The 18,294-nt window shown below is 37.4% G+C and overlaps 2 protein-coding genes across 5 annotated transcripts in view; one reads left to right on the top strand and one right to left on the bottom strand.

The window, feature by feature from the left end:
• The window catches only part of LOC105449656 (transmembrane protein C5orf28), a 61,647-nt gene that overhangs the window by 9,660 nt on the left and 33,693 nt on the right, over nt 1–18,294 (top strand). The window lies entirely within an intron of this gene.
• The window catches only part of LOC105449658 (single-minded homolog 2-like), a 42,429-nt gene continuing 29,316 nt past the window's right edge, over nt 5,182–18,294 (bottom strand). For 3 of the 4 annotated variants that reach the window (XM_011688981.1, XM_011688979.1, XM_011688978.1), the window contains exons 2-9: nt 16,626–16,940; nt 14,952–15,073; nt 14,711–14,800; nt 14,085–14,306; nt 11,089–11,300; nt 9,307–9,413; nt 7,370–7,849; nt 5,182–6,946 (exon numbers count right to left, since the gene is read on the bottom strand). In XM_011688981.1, coding sequence (XP_011687283.1) covers nt 6,219–6,946; nt 7,370–7,849; nt 9,307–9,413; nt 11,089–11,300; nt 14,085–14,306; nt 14,711–14,800; nt 14,952–15,073; nt 16,626–16,800 — 2,136 coding nt within the window. In that variant the 5' untranslated portion in view covers nt 16,801–16,940 and the 3' untranslated portion in view covers nt 5,182–6,218. The remainder of the gene's footprint in view (nt 6,947–7,369; nt 7,850–9,306; nt 9,414–11,088; nt 11,301–14,084; nt 14,307–14,710; nt 14,801–14,951; nt 15,074–16,625; nt 16,941–18,294) is intronic. The other variant, XM_011688980.1, reaches the window with a different exon arrangement.

Below are 18,294 nucleotides of genomic sequence, written 5' to 3'. Positions count from 1 at the left end.
CGATAAATCCGCGTTTATATCCCTAATCGTCGGGGATAATAGCCACTTCTGCGGTACCCTCGGTACAGCCGATGCATATGTTGTTCTTTGGGGATGCCACAATGCGCGATATTATTCTTTGTCGCTGTACTTAGGGGGAAAACACTCATCGTGCATTTTTGTAAAAATTCTAGTTTTATGTCAAAGATAAAAATTCTTAGAATACAATAAAATAAATTTTTTCTTAAACAATGGAAAATCTACACAGTAATTTAATGAATAGAACAAAATGTGTAGATAATATTTAAAGATTTATATTATCTTGTCAAGAATAATTTTAACTTGATTTTACTTTTTTTTTGCTTTTTGTCAGAAAGGAAAAAGAGGTGTAGAAAATTGTAGAGGAAAAATAATTATTAAAAAAATTATAAAAAATATGATTTACGCAATATGGTACTCCAATCATATGTGACCTCATTACTTTTGTGACCGGGTTTTTATATAGGTACTCGTACTGTTTTAGTGTAGACTATACGCGCAGCGGAGACGTATAAAAGTTTAAGCCTCCGGGTTTCATATTTTTACGAGCGACAGGAAGAAACGCGACGAAAGAAACAAAACCACTCGCTGTCGGCAATTATACACAGTCTACACTGTTCGACCCCATCTATTCACAAGTCTAATTTTCTGAGCGAGTTGACTGTCCATATATTATATGTTCTCTCGCGCGTTATTTTTTATTTATTTAACCCACTTTCTTGCAATAATACAACATTGCAAATAGAAAATATTTTCGATTTCGACAACCTGCTGCCAAAACAGAAACAGGAAAGCGTTATCCTCTTAATTCCTAATAAGAAAAAATTTTGACTGTTATTATTTTAGGTCCAAATCTTTAAAAATAACAAACACAAGAACTCGGATCGGTATATTCATTACAGTCGTAGAGAATTTTCAATTTTTGATTGAGAGCGTAATTAATTACAGATTGATCGTTATTTAATCATTTTGCTTATTTTTAATTATATTAAAGATCTATTAGAAGAAGATGATGACATGCTCGTAAACTATATATCAGAGAAACGCTTATAATAAACGCAAATAAATAATGATTAAATACCACTCATCAATCTGAGATTGTCGACATAGTAATTAAGTAATTCATAAATCAGTGAATTAATGTTCAATTAAATACTAAATCTTTGTAAACATTAAATATAGATTAATGATAATCAAAGATTTATGAATCTACAAATATTCGCATGAAATAATAATTCAAATATGAATACCGTCCTTATAGTATTCGCATTTCTGACTTGTCGTCTGAGACAATAGATTCATTTATCTAATAGCCAACTGCACTTTCGAAAGTCGGGAAATAGCATCACTTAAATCGTATATTCATATCGATGATAACCGAATAATCCTTCCGCGCGATTTCATTGATAATACTTGTCGTAATATGTAGAAGCAAACGGACGGAAGAATACACCAGTCACGGCATGAGGGTACATATAATGAGAACGTTAGAGGCGGGATAGCCCACGAGGGGTGCCATTATCGGCCGTGTGCGACGACGTGTTGAGGCCCCGCACGAAGTCGCGTGCGGCTCGTTAAATTCTTCGGCCGGCGAATGGGACGCGACCGCGATTCTGTGAAATTGTGCGATCAATCGTTACAGAAAGTCTCGACTGTCAAATACCGCCCGCGGTGTCGGTTTAGGGCCATATACGTGTTTGAGAATTTTTCTGATCGCAGTCTCACACAAGTGTTATAAAACCGAAAGACAGGTTACATTAAAAGCTTCTCGCGAATTTCTGCACAGAATTTTCTCTATTAAATATTATAATAAAGCATTAGAATATTCTAATATGTATCCTCGATTTAGATGATCATGAGTCTCCACAGATATTTGAAAAGATTAAGGTCTGATCAGATTCTCATAAGTTTTGTCAATGTTGTTACAAGAAAATTCAAAATTCAGAGTTAATATTAGTTTTAGACGAGTATATATGGCTATATTCACATCTTATTCATCTTCACATTTAATTCTTTCTGCTATATCAAAAGAGAGAAGCGGTATGTCATTCGTAATGGAATAAGTCGACTTTTGGGAAAGTACGTGATTCCTATGAAACCTATATCTTTTTGCACGCTTGCTTTCAGCACGCGAGAGAGAAAGAGAGGAAAGAATCGCTGAATGGCGATTATAAAATGGCACGTGCCTCTTCAGAGACCTCATGCCGGCAAGCACGCGACCGCCGAAAGCTAGCCGATGAGGACAATCGTGTGCGAGGCACAATTAATTTATTGTTTGCGCCGGCCGAGTGACAATCGCGGGGTCGCGCGGCAGAAAAGCTGGGATCGTTGCCTCACCGTGTTTGTGAGACGAGGAATCCCCGCTGAATGTTGTGCGCGACGCGGATCGCTTTTGTATGCGATCCCGCTTTCCGCTTTTAATTTCATCGTGAGAATCTCGCGAATTACCTGAAATGTTCATTATTGCTTGCCTGGCAGAATGCTTCCTCGACACCGATTGTTCGGCCGCGACTATTCTTTTTCATTCATCTTTTAATCACATAAATACGCATTCGATAGAAAATGCAAATCAGGGGTAGTCGTAATCTAAGCGTGAGAATTCGCGTAATTAAACTGCTCTAAACTGAAGTCATTTCAACAAGCATCTCCTTTGAACGCCTTCTTTATCTATGATCCCATATTTTTTTATCAAATTTTAATTCTGAAATATATACAAAATTATAATTATCGTCGACTTTTCCTTAATCATTCAGAAATTTACCGATTAATGTTAAATCAATTTATTATTTGAAAACAATTAACAATAAGAACGATATAATGTGTGTGATACTTCCGTTCCACTTACTAGCTGCCAAGTGACTTTCGTCCCTTTTAACAAAGAATCGAACGCGAATTTTATTTTATTTATTTAATCACTTAATATTTTACTTGTAAAACACAGTACTTGCACACGTGATCTTAAGATATAGAAGCGGGAGGGTAAGTAGAAAATACCATATAGTTTTCAAAGGAAAATATGATATACTTTCTTGTATGTACGTACGTATAGTGTACTTTTACAATATTTACAGTACTTGAACACGGACGTTACCGTGACTGTTGCTACGAAATCTCACACTTTACATTGATATAAATAATCAGGCCTGCGTTGCGTGTGTATAGTCGGCGTTAAAATGGCCGAGACACTATTTCTTTCTCATGTTCCGAGAGAAATATCGAAAAAAAAAAAAGAAAAGTTACAGGTTTCGGGATTTCATTTTGATGCCGATTATACATGCGTGTTTTATACACAGCACGGTCTACGACGTAATAATCTCTCTCCGTAATAAAATATCTCACGACGGTCAAAGTACGTTGGAGATTTTATGCTACGCGTTTAGATATATTTACAATACTCGCTCTCTTCTACATATATTGGATACTCGTATTTAAATAAGCGCGATTAAAAATATAATACTAACTTCTTTGATAAAAAGAGAAAATTTTCTTTGGTCGATTGGCACAAGCACCGGTCAGTCTTCGCGGATCGACGTAAGTGCTATTATATACAATTTATGTTAATTAATTTACACGCTTACGTTATTTACATCGTGTTACATTCGAAGATCTCTTAATTGTAGATGTACAGCAACAACGCCGATAGCCTGATTAATACATTGTTTAATATTAGAATATCTTGTTTCAAAGCTTGCAATTGAAAAATTGAGGAGATGAAAAAGTCTAATATAAAATTATACAAAATTTATGTACAAAATTGTTTTCTGCGGAACTTCGACGAGTTATATATATCGCCAAAATGGCTTGAGATATAGAAAAAAAGATGTATTATAAAATTGAATGTGATTTTTTAGCTACTCTTTGTGCTTTTTAAATATCTGTGCTTTTTAAAACATCATTCCATGCAGTTTTTTATTTTTTTAAAAAGTACTACAATAAGTAAAAATGATTATTAATATGTCTGACAGATGTCTTAAATTAAAAATTAAAAAATATTAAAAATATTATATATACAAATTATATGTATATACAAAGCCGCAGGCGACTTCAATACTTTCGTTTATAAAAAAAGATGCAATTTTTTTTGTAATTGCATATACATGCGTACGAACGCGTAAAATTAGAGCAACTAAAATTACATTCTATTTTACTACATATCTTTTTCTCAACTGTCAAGCTGTTTTGACGATGTAGCCCATCAAAGTTCTAAAACAAAAAATTATTAAAAATTTTATATTCAATATACACTTTAACTTATACAAGGTGTTTCAAAATTCACGCACACGGAATGCAGTGTGATTCTCTGTGTGCGAAAAAGTAAAATTTTTTTCTATGGTAAAATTGCAAATTAATGTAAAAACTTGAATGCAATTTTGCCTGAGGAAAAGTTGCTTCTTCTAACATGGAGAATTGTACTGTATTCTAATGCACGAATTCCAAAACATTCGATACATCAATTTACTACGTATTAAAATTCACTTAGAATTATTTTATAATATAAATAAATTTTATATATAGAATTCTCATTTCGATTTTTCACAATGTCTTAAGAAGTCTGTGAAAATCGATATATATACTTCTGCTTTTGCTTGTAATTTTTCATATGTCGCTTTCAAACCCAAACGTTCTAATATTAATTAACATTTCATGTCCGGTGTTTTTATCGACTTATTCCTCGTTTATCTCCTTGTGGAGTCAGAAAATTTGCGTCCAGCGCGTACAATATATTCTTAACTCCTTCTTACGCGGTGCTCGCAACGATCGCTGTTGTGAAGTACTTAAGTGGAGCTGGATTACTGCAGTATCGCGAATTATTATTGTCTCATCTCGAGATATGTGATATAAGGTACGTACAAAGGAGTCGATGAGCCTTCTTTGAATCATTAATCTCTTAAACTGCATCCCATTAATTTTCCTCACGGTGAATCGGCTAGCATATCCGCGTTTGATAGTGATTATACGATAGTATTGTGGTATGTCTGGCATGTTTATTATCTTCTATATCTAGTATTCATCGAAATTGAAATGATATTGATGTTGGAATCGTATTCTTCATATATCGCAATGACGTTACAATACAATCGAAATTGATTCCCTCAAGTTTTTAAAGTTGTGATTCGAATTACCCATGCAAATAACAATAACAGTACTATATTCATCATTGTATTTTTATTCCAATAGTATTTATTAAAGTTATTTTCTGCAAGAATGTTGAGATCAAACAAGGTTCCCTTTGACCGCCGCTGTAGTCGTCGATTGCGTTATTATCGAGATTCTATGGCGATAACGTGATAATACAAGTGAAATAGAAAAGTACATAGATCAATTATGACTAGTTACATGATTCTCTTAGCTCACAAAATGGAATGCCGGTTTTGCCGCAACTTCTTTTCTCTACGTGAAATTTTGTGAAGCATCTATCACACAAAGAAATACTATACTTTAAATAATATTTCATCACATTCTTATCGAACTCGCGCGAAAATTGTTTTTATTGGTAATAAGAACTTTCGCATGCAGATGCAAAATATAGATAGTACATATATATTTATATATATATATATAGAGAACATATTAACATTTTCACAAATAATTTTTTCATCTTTCTAAAACGAAAGCCGGATACAATAAACTTATATTTATAGCTGATTGCTGCAGAATTTTAGAGTCATTAAAGTAAGAATACGAACTATAAATCATCTTGCTTTAAAATATCGTGTTTATAACTACTTTGAAAGAAATTTATCTTATTACAAACCCCAACGTCGACGGCAATCAGCTAAAATTTATAAAAAGACGTACTACCACAACAGAATGTGTCAATTCGATATGTGTGTCGAAAGACGCCTAGTATAAAGACAAAAAAACTAATATAAAGATTTCTTGACGTGTTAGCATTTAATAAGAATATTATCACATTATGGCACTAATTTCTCTAATTACGAATTACCTCTTAAAGTGGAGACACTTCGTTCCTCCATCTTCCAGAGTCGTTTGTAGGGCGTCACGTAAGTGACGTGAGACCCAGCGGGATTGTAGTTGTCATTGTCCATCTGATGCCCAGCGTACTGTTCCCCACCGCACTCTGACGTTACGCCATGACGCTGCTGCTGCTGTTGTTGATGATGACGATGATGATGCCCGCACGCGTCATCATCGCAAGCGGCGTCGAAGTGCTACGCGCAGGGCACCTCGAATTGATGTCAGTGAACAAACTGATGATGCGTCTCGTAATGAGGCTGGTGGTGCAGCGGCGGCGTGCCGCCGCTCACCGGCGCCGCCTGATGCGCGTGCAGCTCCTGGGGAACGGTACTGGGACTGTACTGCTGGGAGTCGACGATGACGCTCGTGTAGCCGGCCGACGAGGCCTCCAGATGATGATGATGGGGGTGCTTCACCGTTCCGTTGCCGTTACTGTGGTGGACCTGAGGGTGACCCTGTTGGTAGCCTTCGTGATGTTGAAGCGCCGCGGCGTTGTAGCTCTCGTTGTTGTTGAAACCGCAGTTCGGGTACATGATGACGCCGCCAGCCTCGTTCAACGTCGTCGACGACGTCGAGTCCGGCGGCATGTGATGGTGATGATGCGACGAGTGGTATCCCGACGGTAGCAGGCTCAGGGAATTTGTCAGGTGCACGTCCAGACCGTCGGTGCTACCGCAGGAACTCGAAGATGTCGAGTAAGGTCGCTTCTGTTGGCTCTGAGGACTGTGCTGCTGCTGCTGTTGCTGCTGCTGTTGCTGTTGCTGCTGCTGCTCGAGGGCTGTCAAAGATGACGCACCCTGGTGCAGCAGATGCTGGGGATGCTGTCGTTTCTGTTGATTGTTCTGTGGGCTGTGCTGTTGAATAGTTAGAGATGTGGCGTGATGCAGAAGATGTTGATGATGCGTGTCTTGCTGGTGCTGCAGGGTGTTCACGGGATCTTGGTGGAGGTCTCGAGATTACAAAATAGAAGGTTAAATTTAAACTGTAATCTTTATTTATAAGAGTGATGAAATATTAAATAATGATCAAAAACGATTGTAAAGGAAGATGAAAAAATTTTCATTTTTACATTACAACCGAATATATCGGCCTTTTTTCCTTTTTCCGAAAGGAAATAACATCTAGAGAAAATGCGTCCCTCGTTTAATCTTTATTGGATTATGTTCAATATCTAATAGACATAATTTGTATATAAAAAAATAGAAATTTAGATACCATTACTGGACAATGAGTCCAAAGTTCTGCATAGGTATTTCATCGTGGGATTTTATTTATTTATAATTTCAGTCAACATTTATAGTTTCATATATTTTCGCGCATCTTCAAATGGAGCAAGTGAATTTCCAAAATATAAATCAATTATAAGACTCACCACTGTATTGATAGAACAAATCTGAACTGTAGTAAGCGCTGTCCTCGTGGGCTGCACCATTGATGCTGTGCGCATAGGACGGCAGGTAATGGCTGTGATTGGTCGAAGTCGCCAGATACTCCGAGTTGGGATAACCGGAACTGTCGGCGTAGTCGGTATCGGGTGGCTCCTTGGTCCTACTACGATAAGAAGGCGGGCTCGGGCTGTGATTGTCCAGGTCACTCGCACCGATCGTGACGGGTGTCGACACCGGAGCGCTTGGCGGATTTCCCGGACTCGAGCAGGACGACTTCTGCTCGCAGTTCAGGATCAGGCCCGTGTTCTCGGTAGCCGTCAAGACGTAATTCACAGAGACGATGCAGTGCGGACGCGAACTTCGTGAATTGTGCACGATCGTCACGTACGACTGCATCCACACCCAACCGCCAGTTTTCGTCAGAAATCTATAGTACCTCGTTGTCACTTGACCTTTGCGCAATACTGTCAACAAGCCAATGATATCCATCTTAGTGAATTGATATCACATTTGATATCGTTAAAGTTTATGACACATACAATCTATCATATTATATTAATGGAAAGTAAATTAAACAAAATTTTGTAAGAATAATATACGAGAGAAAACGTCATTGCTAGTTTAATGCTGATAATCCCTGATAATGGTAGTTGATATCCCTGATAGTGTTAGTTATTAAAAATGAGCAAAAAAGAACGAAAACTATTTGAAGTTGAAAGAAAAAATTTTAATAATCAAGAAGGAAATCTCCCGTTTGCGATTTCTCAAGAAAAATCTTGCGGGCATCCATAGCGCAGTAATCGTCACGCGCAATTATTAAAAAAAAATTTGAGCAGTACGACATTTGCGACGTCGCGCAATTCTCAGGCGCAGACATTAGCGGCATTATGTCAGACTCCCTTCGAGTCGCGCTCGTGAAACTGCGAGTCTGTTCAAACAGTGATAGCAGTAACAGCCTCCTACCTCGCTCACACCTCTCGCTAAACCTCCCTCACTTCTACCCGCTCGCCGCTCTTATCGTCACTCTCCTCCTCCCTTCCCCCCTCCCCCTCTCTCCCTCTCTCTTTCGCGCGTATAAACGCGCACCCAGCAGCCGCCTCTTTTCGTCGGCGCGCTGTAGCAGCGTTGTTCAATCAATAATGTACACCCTCTAGGTGCACCACGTGTGCACATACTTAGAATAAGCGCACGTGACGGCGGCGTCTCGAAGAGAGAGAAAAAAAATGGGAAAGAGTGGAAATACGATGTAGCTATCCGCGCGTGAGTAGCACGTGAGGTAAGATCAAAGGATGTTTCGTATATAAGGGCGTCGGTGAGTTAAGCAGCGTCAGCTACTCTCTCGGAGTCCACAAAGAGCTTATCCTCATCGACGTATTGTGTCGACGTCGTTTGAGAGAATCCAACGCCGGACCGTTGGTCAACGGAGAAACTATCGAAGGAAAATATTTTCGAGCGTTTGTGTTTCTGGTGGTGTTATTATTCAGACAGAAATAGGTGACCTTTAAACCGCGAAAACACGAGCGAAAATGTAAAAGCGTAATCCGCGAAAAACAGAGAGACGCTGCGACGTGATCGCGCGTATTATGTAAAAGGAAAAATCCGAGGAAACCTTTTCTATCGATAAATATATTTCCAAAAGAGATATGTTGATGTCAAACGAAATATTACGGGAAGCTGAAGATTACGAGATACATATACATTTTGTTAAACTAGATAATCGGGGGAGAAAGAATTGAATTATTTTAAAGGTATATAAATAAATTGACGAATATGTAAAAGATAAATTAAGTATTTAATGTTTTATCGCCAAGAAGAGGATTGTGAATGATAGTAACTGTTGGTGAAATTATACAGATATCAGTAAAATCATTTTCGTTTGATAATATAAATTGCATCTAGTATACATAATGAAAATACTTACGAACATGATGAGCGTGTCGCAGCTGCAGAATGTCGCATCCGTGCACGTAGTGGTATAGCGTTTTCTCAATTAAGTCCGGTGGATCGTAACCTGTTAATTGCGCCACTCTGTAACAACAGAAAGACACTATACATGATATCGTATATTCGTATATCTTTCTCCGCTTTTTATAGTGAATATATTACTTTCTCTGTCTCACATTCAACCCAATTCTATTACGCACATATAAAAAAAAGCTCTGTGTATCATATTTTCATTAGAAAGAATTTTTTCTAGAAAGAGTTTATCATATTTTCTTTCTTATATTTTTACTAAAGAGCGAATCATTAGAATCTCCTTGAAAAGTTTATTTATATTTAATTTTAAGTATACTTTTTTTTACTTCTATTTCAATACAATTTTAATGTAAAGGGACGCGTATATTGTGTAAAAAAAACGCAGTTATTCCTCGTGTAACTCGCAACATATCCCAATATCACTCGCGCGACGTACCGACGCGCGGGAGGTACGGTCCAAAAGGCCGCAGAAATATATATCCGCTGATCGCTTTCCGCGGATCGGGCTTTGTTTTCGTCGGGATTTACGGTGCGAGCGTCGCGAGTTTGCACAATCCGCGCGAGCCGATTCCGATCGACGGTATGTATAAAATTTCATCGCGCGCTTCTATATCCGCGCTATATTTATACTGCGTCACGTGTTCGTTCCCAGTGCCATGCGAGCGGGCTGTGTGTAGGGCTCGCCGGGACCGCCGCGCCGCGCCGGTGGTGGATATTTATTTGCCGCGGATGGAGAGGAAAAAAAAAGAGGATACGCGGCAGCGCGGTAACACGAAACTGATTTTAATGGCCGTATCCCTCTCGACCGGGAGCACCGCGCGGGTCCCTCCATCGAAATATTAATGGCGCAATACGACACCCAACTATAATTACATTGGAAATAAATAATCCACTGTGTCCCGGTGTTCGAGTCAACACCGCTCGCTTCCTTCGGCGACGCGAGGAGAGATCCGGCCCCGGGAAAAAGATTTATTCAAGAAATAATCTTTTTGCTCTTACTTCCTATATAAACTTTATGCACGTACTGAAATATAATGTTATTACAGTATTAGTATTATATTGTGCTTTATTCATGTCTCGTGTATTGGCGACATAATTTTCTGGTTTATTATTTGTTTTAACTGAGAGGTATTCAAATGTTTAGATACAATTAACAGTAGAGAATTAAATGAGTAAAGAATTAATGAATAGAGGGTAGCTCCGAGAGCGATAGATTTATAATCGACGGATACCGAATTCGATCCCGGTCTTCATCCTATATATGCCTCGATCTTATTATAAGAAGTTGGATTGGAGAAAATTCGAACAATAGAACATATATCTTTTTAAAATAAACAATAACTTATTTTGAAAATCTAAAATTATATTGCACGTTACAAACGTTACATACCTACGGATACGACATAAACCTAACTTTGTTGAATTAATAAAGTTATAGATTTATATATTTATGACCAAAAATCTAAGTATGTTTACTGAAACAGTATTAGGTTTATATATATACGTTATATACGATACAATATGAATCTAATTCTGTTCAATTAACATAGTTAGATTATTTATGTCATAATAAATATAATTATACATATATAAGACGCATATATGGGATGAGAATGAGGATCGAACCCGATATTCGCCGATTATAAATCTATCGCTCGATCTCACACGGAGCTACACATCATCCCTCTGTCATTAATTTTAAATACATATATTGACAAAACCTTACCTGGCATCGAGGAATATGAGTTTCAGATCGAGTGACGCTCTGAACATAAACATGTTGTGGTGTAACTTAATTTCGGTTATGGAACTCGTCGGCAACGAATGACCGACGGCCATTAGACCGACGTTACGAATACACCGTCCGATACCGTCCTCATATTCGGATCCGATTGGAGCCTCCACGATACACTTTAAATAACCGGAACAGTGTATGACCTGAAATCAAAATGGTCGCCAATGTATATTTCGCATTTTATAAAATTTCTCAAAGTTGTACAATTTAATGTAGAATCTTTCAAATTAGACGACACGTCAGATTTTTAATAATAACATTTCATAATTTTCTACTTTGCTTTACGAAAAATTTCTATTCTTGGACTATATGCATATAGTGCTCTTATTGTAATAAAGTCAGAAGCGACAAGAAAATAGTGTTGCTTCTCACAACAAAATTTGTTTTAAATTGAAATTTTATTTAGATAAAACCCTTTAATGTCGATTGAAGATTCCTCGAGAGAGGGTGGGAAGAAGAAACTGGCGCGCGGCGTTAGCAAAATTCATTTGAGCTAAATATTTGGATATCCTTCTGTTTCTTTCCGCGCCATCCACGCCGATAAATTCTTAGAGTGCATAACGCGTCGTTGTTGTATGCATACTCGCGGTTCGTGATGCATTTATCACGCTATTCCTTGCACTGAGGAGCGCGTAAAGTGCAACACTCGAATGCATTCCCTCGCGCGTCGCGGCACTGGAGTACCGAGATTCGCGCGAAACAACGCGCAAATTAACAATTCCTGCTTAATTGAATGACTGACGACGCGAAAAAAAAGCCTCGCTGAACGTCACGCTCCGGTCTCGAGTGTCGGGCGAATTTGTGAAGCAAATAGGCCCCTTATTATGCCCGCGTTGCATACATCACCTCGTATGCAATCCTGGTGCATCGCGCGGCGCGAGAGGGACTCGCGTGGGGAGTCAAAGAAGAGCGGGAGTTTGACGCGAGGGCGGTCGGCCAACCCTTAATCTCAACCTGGTAGCGGATTCACCACGTATCCGGTCGAACAAAGCAAGCTCGAAAGGCTTATTAAAATATCAAAATGACGCGTATGCAGCACGAGTTGCTTATCCACGTTGTACTCGAATTTACTTCAGATTATTCTGTAAAGACAAACAGATGCGGATCACCTGCATCATGAAGCTGAGGCTAATTTAACGAGACTTTACAACATCTTTCTCGAGACTCGTCGAGACTTATCGCTCTCGGATGAGCACTCGGAGAACAGGTTCTCTCGCGTTCTCACTCGAATTTCACGCAATCGTTAATTCGAACGTTTCCGTTCGCGTGTCGACAAAAGAAAAGCCAACTACAATCCGCGCCTTTGTGCGTGTAAGTGCCATAGGGATAAGTTCGCCCTAACCCTGAGGCTCTCTCGGTCGGTCTAACAACTCGTAGGGGTTGCATTCATGATCGTGTTCGACACCACTGGGGATCTTTATGCGCGATTTCGTCGAGGGTTACCGTCATCATGGATACTGCGGCCCTGAACGAGCTATTTGTCAAACATTTTCCTCCGCGAGGACTGTCTTCCTCGGTTAACAAGTGCAAGGTATATGGCAGGTCCCTTCACCTCCGCTCGTTGCCTCCCTTCGCCTCAGAACAATAGAGAGTCGATGTTATTGCCCGAGCATATGTCGAAAGTTTAGCGATACGCGGGGGGAAGTTAATGCGGACAGTTTTACTAGATTTCGGAAAATTAAGGCATCACCGTTCATAAATCGGGATTAGTGTCTGAATGCGATTTTTCGCATTTGCACGGCGGATTGCGTAAATCTGATTAATAGTTTCGACAACGTAACTTATTGGCTGAAATTGATTCTTGAAATTGAGTCGCTGCACGTCTGTTTTTGTAACTTGTTTGAGAGAACGAATAATGGAAGAAAAAATTATTTAATTTCATCTCGATTTTATTTCTGAAATGTTAAGTCTCACGTATATATAATGGTATAATATGATATTATTTAACGTATTATATAATCTGTAACACTTAAAACAGTCAGTTTCTTTTATTAATTCATTAATTAAGAATTTATGTAAACAATACTAGTAAAAAGTTATTTACTTAATTGATTTTAAAAATTAATTGATTTGTAAGATGATAAAACAATATGAAACTTATTATATCTTGAATTCTATTTTTTTTATTTTTGTCTATTATTTAAAATAATACAGATGTTACACCATTTTGTTATATTCTTTTAAAAAACGTTGATATTTGTTTTCGACTTATTAATTTGATATATTGATATGTTTAATGATATATTATCAATAAATTGTTGTAAAAAATTGAAAGAGAAATACACGAAAATCATAGAGTTTTTTATAGACAGATTAGACACAAGCGAACTTTACCATCTGCCTACTGTGTATTTCCTTTCTGACTAGGAACGAACGTGACTGGGACAATTGCAACCCTTCTTAGCCAACCAAACTTCGTCTATTATTCAACATTTATTTTTTATGATTTGTATACAAAAATATTAATCGCACTTTGTATCTTTTCTTTAATATCTTTCCATCTGCTATAAATCTCGGATTATAAAACAGTGAAACTATATTCAACTTTTTTCTCTTTCCTTCCTCCTTTTTTTCTCTCTCGTTTTTGTAAAAAGGACCATTACATTCTTAAAATTGTCGTAAGTTTATTATCTTCAAAAATGTTAAATTTTGAGAGATTCATCAAAACATTTCCTACTTACACTTTATATTTATTTTATCTTTACTAGAATTTATTAATAAAATCATAATTCTAAATGCAACATATAATATGGAATTCAAAGTTTATTTCAATGTCAGATATATTGAGAAATTTTTTGTGATCGAGTGTCAAGATGTGCATACGTGCATAGCAACTTAATCATTTTAAGAAATTTTAAATATTATTCTCGAAGAGTTGTTTAGTAAATTAATGTACTTTTTATAAAAATTTATTTCCTTTTGTTTACCTTGTATCCCTCCGTGACAAGGCCCGCGTTCCTTTTCGCCAGGATGCACTTCATCCTGAGGAGAAAGGCACGTTCCAGCTCGATTTCACCTCGCGAATTCGGTGGCGGGAATGTGAAACCCGCGAGATCCGCTGGGCTCTGCGGAAGATTCAACACGGAAACCATCTCGTTGCGATCTTCCGGATAAATGTACTCGAATATGCTGTTTCCCGTTAATTCCACCTGCACATACGAACAATCTCCGTCAATAGTTTCCCGATTAACGCGGACTTCTGTTACCTGGGTGTAGCAATGTAACATGCACATGATGTGATAGTATGATACATATAACATAATATAACACATAATAATACAATTTTGCATGAAAAAAATTTGATTAAGTGTTACGTATAAGACTTTCAACATTCATCTATTTAGTTTCATATTTTCTTCATATTTTACTCTTTGTGCAGATCATTCGGGGCTTATTGGACCCCAAAATCAATAGGTGTGACCACGAAGGGTTAAATATAAGTAGAATGTTCAAACACAAACGTAATTACGTAAGGTGTTGGGTACACTTTTTTCAAAAAAATTGCCAAAATTGAATTATTAATTAGTTAAATAAATGAGAGGATATCTCCCACCTGCGACAAACCTAAGTGCACGCTAGCTGTCTCGCTTATGTACATAATTTTCCCATCTGGTGCCACGACGAAGATAAAGCCGTCCAGTGTCTGCAGGCAGAAATAGTTCGTTATCAGTGCAAGTATCAGTGTAATCACAGAATTAGTTCACGACTCTCTACGTGAATTTAATAGATAATATTTTCAAAACGTTAAATTTTATAATTTTCAGCAGAAAATTGTGTACTAGATTTATATTTACATCATCCTCATCGATAATTGTATGATGATCGCTCACTTGTAAGATATGCGAGCCGAGTTCCTTGATAGTGGTTTCTAAGGGATTGTTGGACGGTGGCGCGGCACCCCATTCGTCCCCTAGACCTGAAAAATTAATTTAAAGAAATCCATCTTCTGCTTTTAATATCGAATGCAAGGATACGCCCATTGGGAGGTGTACACTTTCTCTCAGTAAAATTAATGATTGTATTTAACGCATATACACGTCATATGTAAAAACTTTTGCTATATGAATTTACAAATTTCAAACTATAATTACAGTAAAAATTTCTATAAATAATTGACGTCTTTGCCTTTTTGTCAACAGAGTTTTTTTATTCCACTTTTCTTAAATATTATTTGAGACACGTTAACCATAAAAAATTAAAAGATACACAAATTTAAAAAACGGCTTTTGACTTATCAAAATGCATAAAAATACGCATCAGAATTAGAAGAAGTCAAAGTTTAATTTGATGATAAGTTACTTTCGTTCTTATATTCGGTAGATTTCGTGAGTGACTCATGTTACGTGCTATAATACGAGTTTATATTTAAGCACATTTCCTTCGAATTTGATTATCGACACATTCCTTGGAAGAATCGTCGATCATGCTGTTTCAATACACGACACGTGTCAGACATTTTACGATCTTTATTATTATATTAACGTACAATGGTGCGCGTTTGACAGACAGCTCGATCGATCTCGAAGAAAGAAACAGCCCCCGATTCAGAGTTCTTCGCTATCGCCGCGTTACATCGAGAATTTTACATCATCGGAATTCGGTATAACTCGAAGTGTGAAGCATAGGCTACAATGTATGGGGAAATATTAAAAATGGATTCATCTTTGATGAAATTTGACATAACATCGAGATTATTTTTGATGATCGCTGTTGCAGAAAAACCGTCATCACTACACAATTAATAAAACATAGGCGAGAAGTTTAAAATAACGACATTACAGTATATGCGCTATATTTTCAATCAATTAATATTGATTTACTTCCAGCGGTTGTTTTGGATTGTAAAGGGTTAATCTTGCGATAATAATCGACGGCGTTCGGGCCTCTCGAGAAATTTCACGCTCGCTTTTCGACAAAGCGCGCGAGGAAGCGCCCTTAAAAGCGTCGTCGTGAGGACGCTGTCTCTTTTTCCCCGAGAATAAAGACGGGACGATCATTCTAGAGGGATGCAGCCACTTGAAATTCAATTCGCCGATGTCGTGAGAGGGGGAATCGAACTGGGGGAGGCCATTGTAACACTATAACGGCCCCCATGCTTTGCTTACAAAGCGCCGGGGACTAACAATGCATTAAGTGCGCAATCACATCCATCTCATCCGATACTATTTGCCCTTTGCGCGTAAGAGTCCGGTTGCTAAAATCACGAGCAACCAGCCCTATAACAACCGGTGAGAATAAAAAAAAAGGACACACAGGATCGATTTGCGGCTATTAATGTTCAATTACTGCAGTTTGAATAGCGCAATCGTTCTGGCGGGTTTAGATTGATAAACAAGTGGCATTAACGTACATCTTATAACTCATATAACTTATGCCGACATTTATTATTTATTTCATATGTCGATTAATATAAAAAGCTTAATTATAACAAATAAAAGCAAGAATTATCAAATGGGCGTATTCGTTACCGTGAGGAAAAACGGCTCTCATCTTGAGGTAACTGGTGGTCAGTCTGATAATGCTGGCCTTGTCCAGTTGCGTAGTAACGGTATGCGGAAGTGGCAACAGTTTCCCCAGCTCAAAAAATTCCTGATTCTCCTTAACGCGGCGCGATCGCGCTGCGTTTTTGCTTTTCTCTTTCATCACGTTTTCTTGACTACCAGACGTGGTGGAACTAGCAACGCCGTTCGAATTGTTGTTGTTGTTGTTGTTATTGTTATGATGATGATGATGATGATAATGAGGCGAGCTCAGATCCAACGTATCTGAGGAAGAGCTGCTGTCTGCAAATAAAAAGAAAATAGTTTTCATTAAACGTGAGTGTATGTATATAAATATCTCTGTACAGTTCATTAGGATTGTATCATTGTGTAACAATTATTATAATCTTCACATAAAAATAAAGAAGTAAACAGCTTCTTTTAATTATTTATTCTCATAACCATTCAGCTTCAGTTGCAATAACTATAAAATTGTTTATTTAACTATGCACATTAATTCAACATATAAAACTTGTATAATTGCTATAAAAGATGTTTTTTTTTCTCTGACAAAGTGTATTGATAAAGTTTCAAGGATTTTTCAGATTTTATAATGAGAAGCTAGCTTTACATTTCTAAAACTAATTGTAAGAAATATAATTTTGGGAGGATGAAAACAAGTTTTCGTCTTCCCAAAAAAATATGTGATATATATATATAAATACGTATACATATAATTTATATATATATAAATTATATGTATACGTGATATATTATTACATATATAAATTACATGTATAATAACTTGTGTTCTTTAAATTAACAAAAATAATGATTCGTGAAAATCAATAGATGCAAGCGCGTATTTATTTTAATATGCAACTTAAATTTTCCAAAGTGAACGTTAAACGTTAACTCCTGATCGAAATTGAGGTAACTCGTAATTCCTCGATGTTATCGCGCGTGTGTACGCATGTCGTTCTTAAGGATAGAACTTAATCACGTCAAGAGTGGCATTAGGGGTTCGCGCGCGCGACCGGAGAAGCTAGGCATGCGCGTGCATGCAAAATCGATGCTGTAATAACGCGAATCGCGAATTGCACAAGCGACAACGCAAAGTAGTCGCGCTATCAGCGTGCCCGGCTAAATTAACTTAACTCCGCTACGCGGTTGACTACGCGGAGTTCGAGCTCCACACCCGCCGTAATCGTAATTTCATCGTCATCGTTAATGTCGTCGGCGGAAATGCCGACGTTAACACCCGATATCCTGGTGGTGCCGATAATCGGTAGGAAAATATGGACACGTTTGCCAGTTTAGTCCTCGTATTACATACAGGATGCTATAAAACTGTCACATCTTTCGTGCAATTCTGAAGCGTTCCCCATTTGCTTATAGGTATATCACTATCTATTTTTGCTAATATTTCAGTTATCGTCAAATATCGTCACTGACAAATGTTATATAAAAGATAAATTGAATTGTTAGGATCCTTATATATGAAATAAAAATTCAAATCATTAATGTAAGGGCTATACGAGAGAGTCAGATGCAATTAATGATGCGCGAATTGATCAATACAAAATAAAATTGAAAATATTATTCTCTTATATTACGAGGTAATGAAATTTACATTATATGCGAATATTCATATTTT

The sequence above is a fragment of the Wasmannia auropunctata genome, unplaced genomic scaffold (assembly GCF_000956235.1).
Source record: "Wasmannia auropunctata unplaced genomic scaffold, wasmannia.A_1.0 LD336074.1, whole genome shotgun sequence".
In the NCBI taxonomy this organism is placed as follows: Eukaryota; Metazoa; Arthropoda; class Insecta; order Hymenoptera; family Formicidae; genus Wasmannia; species Wasmannia auropunctata.
Note: the sequence above shows the minus strand (reverse complement) of the source record. Positions and strands in the feature narration are given on the sequence as shown.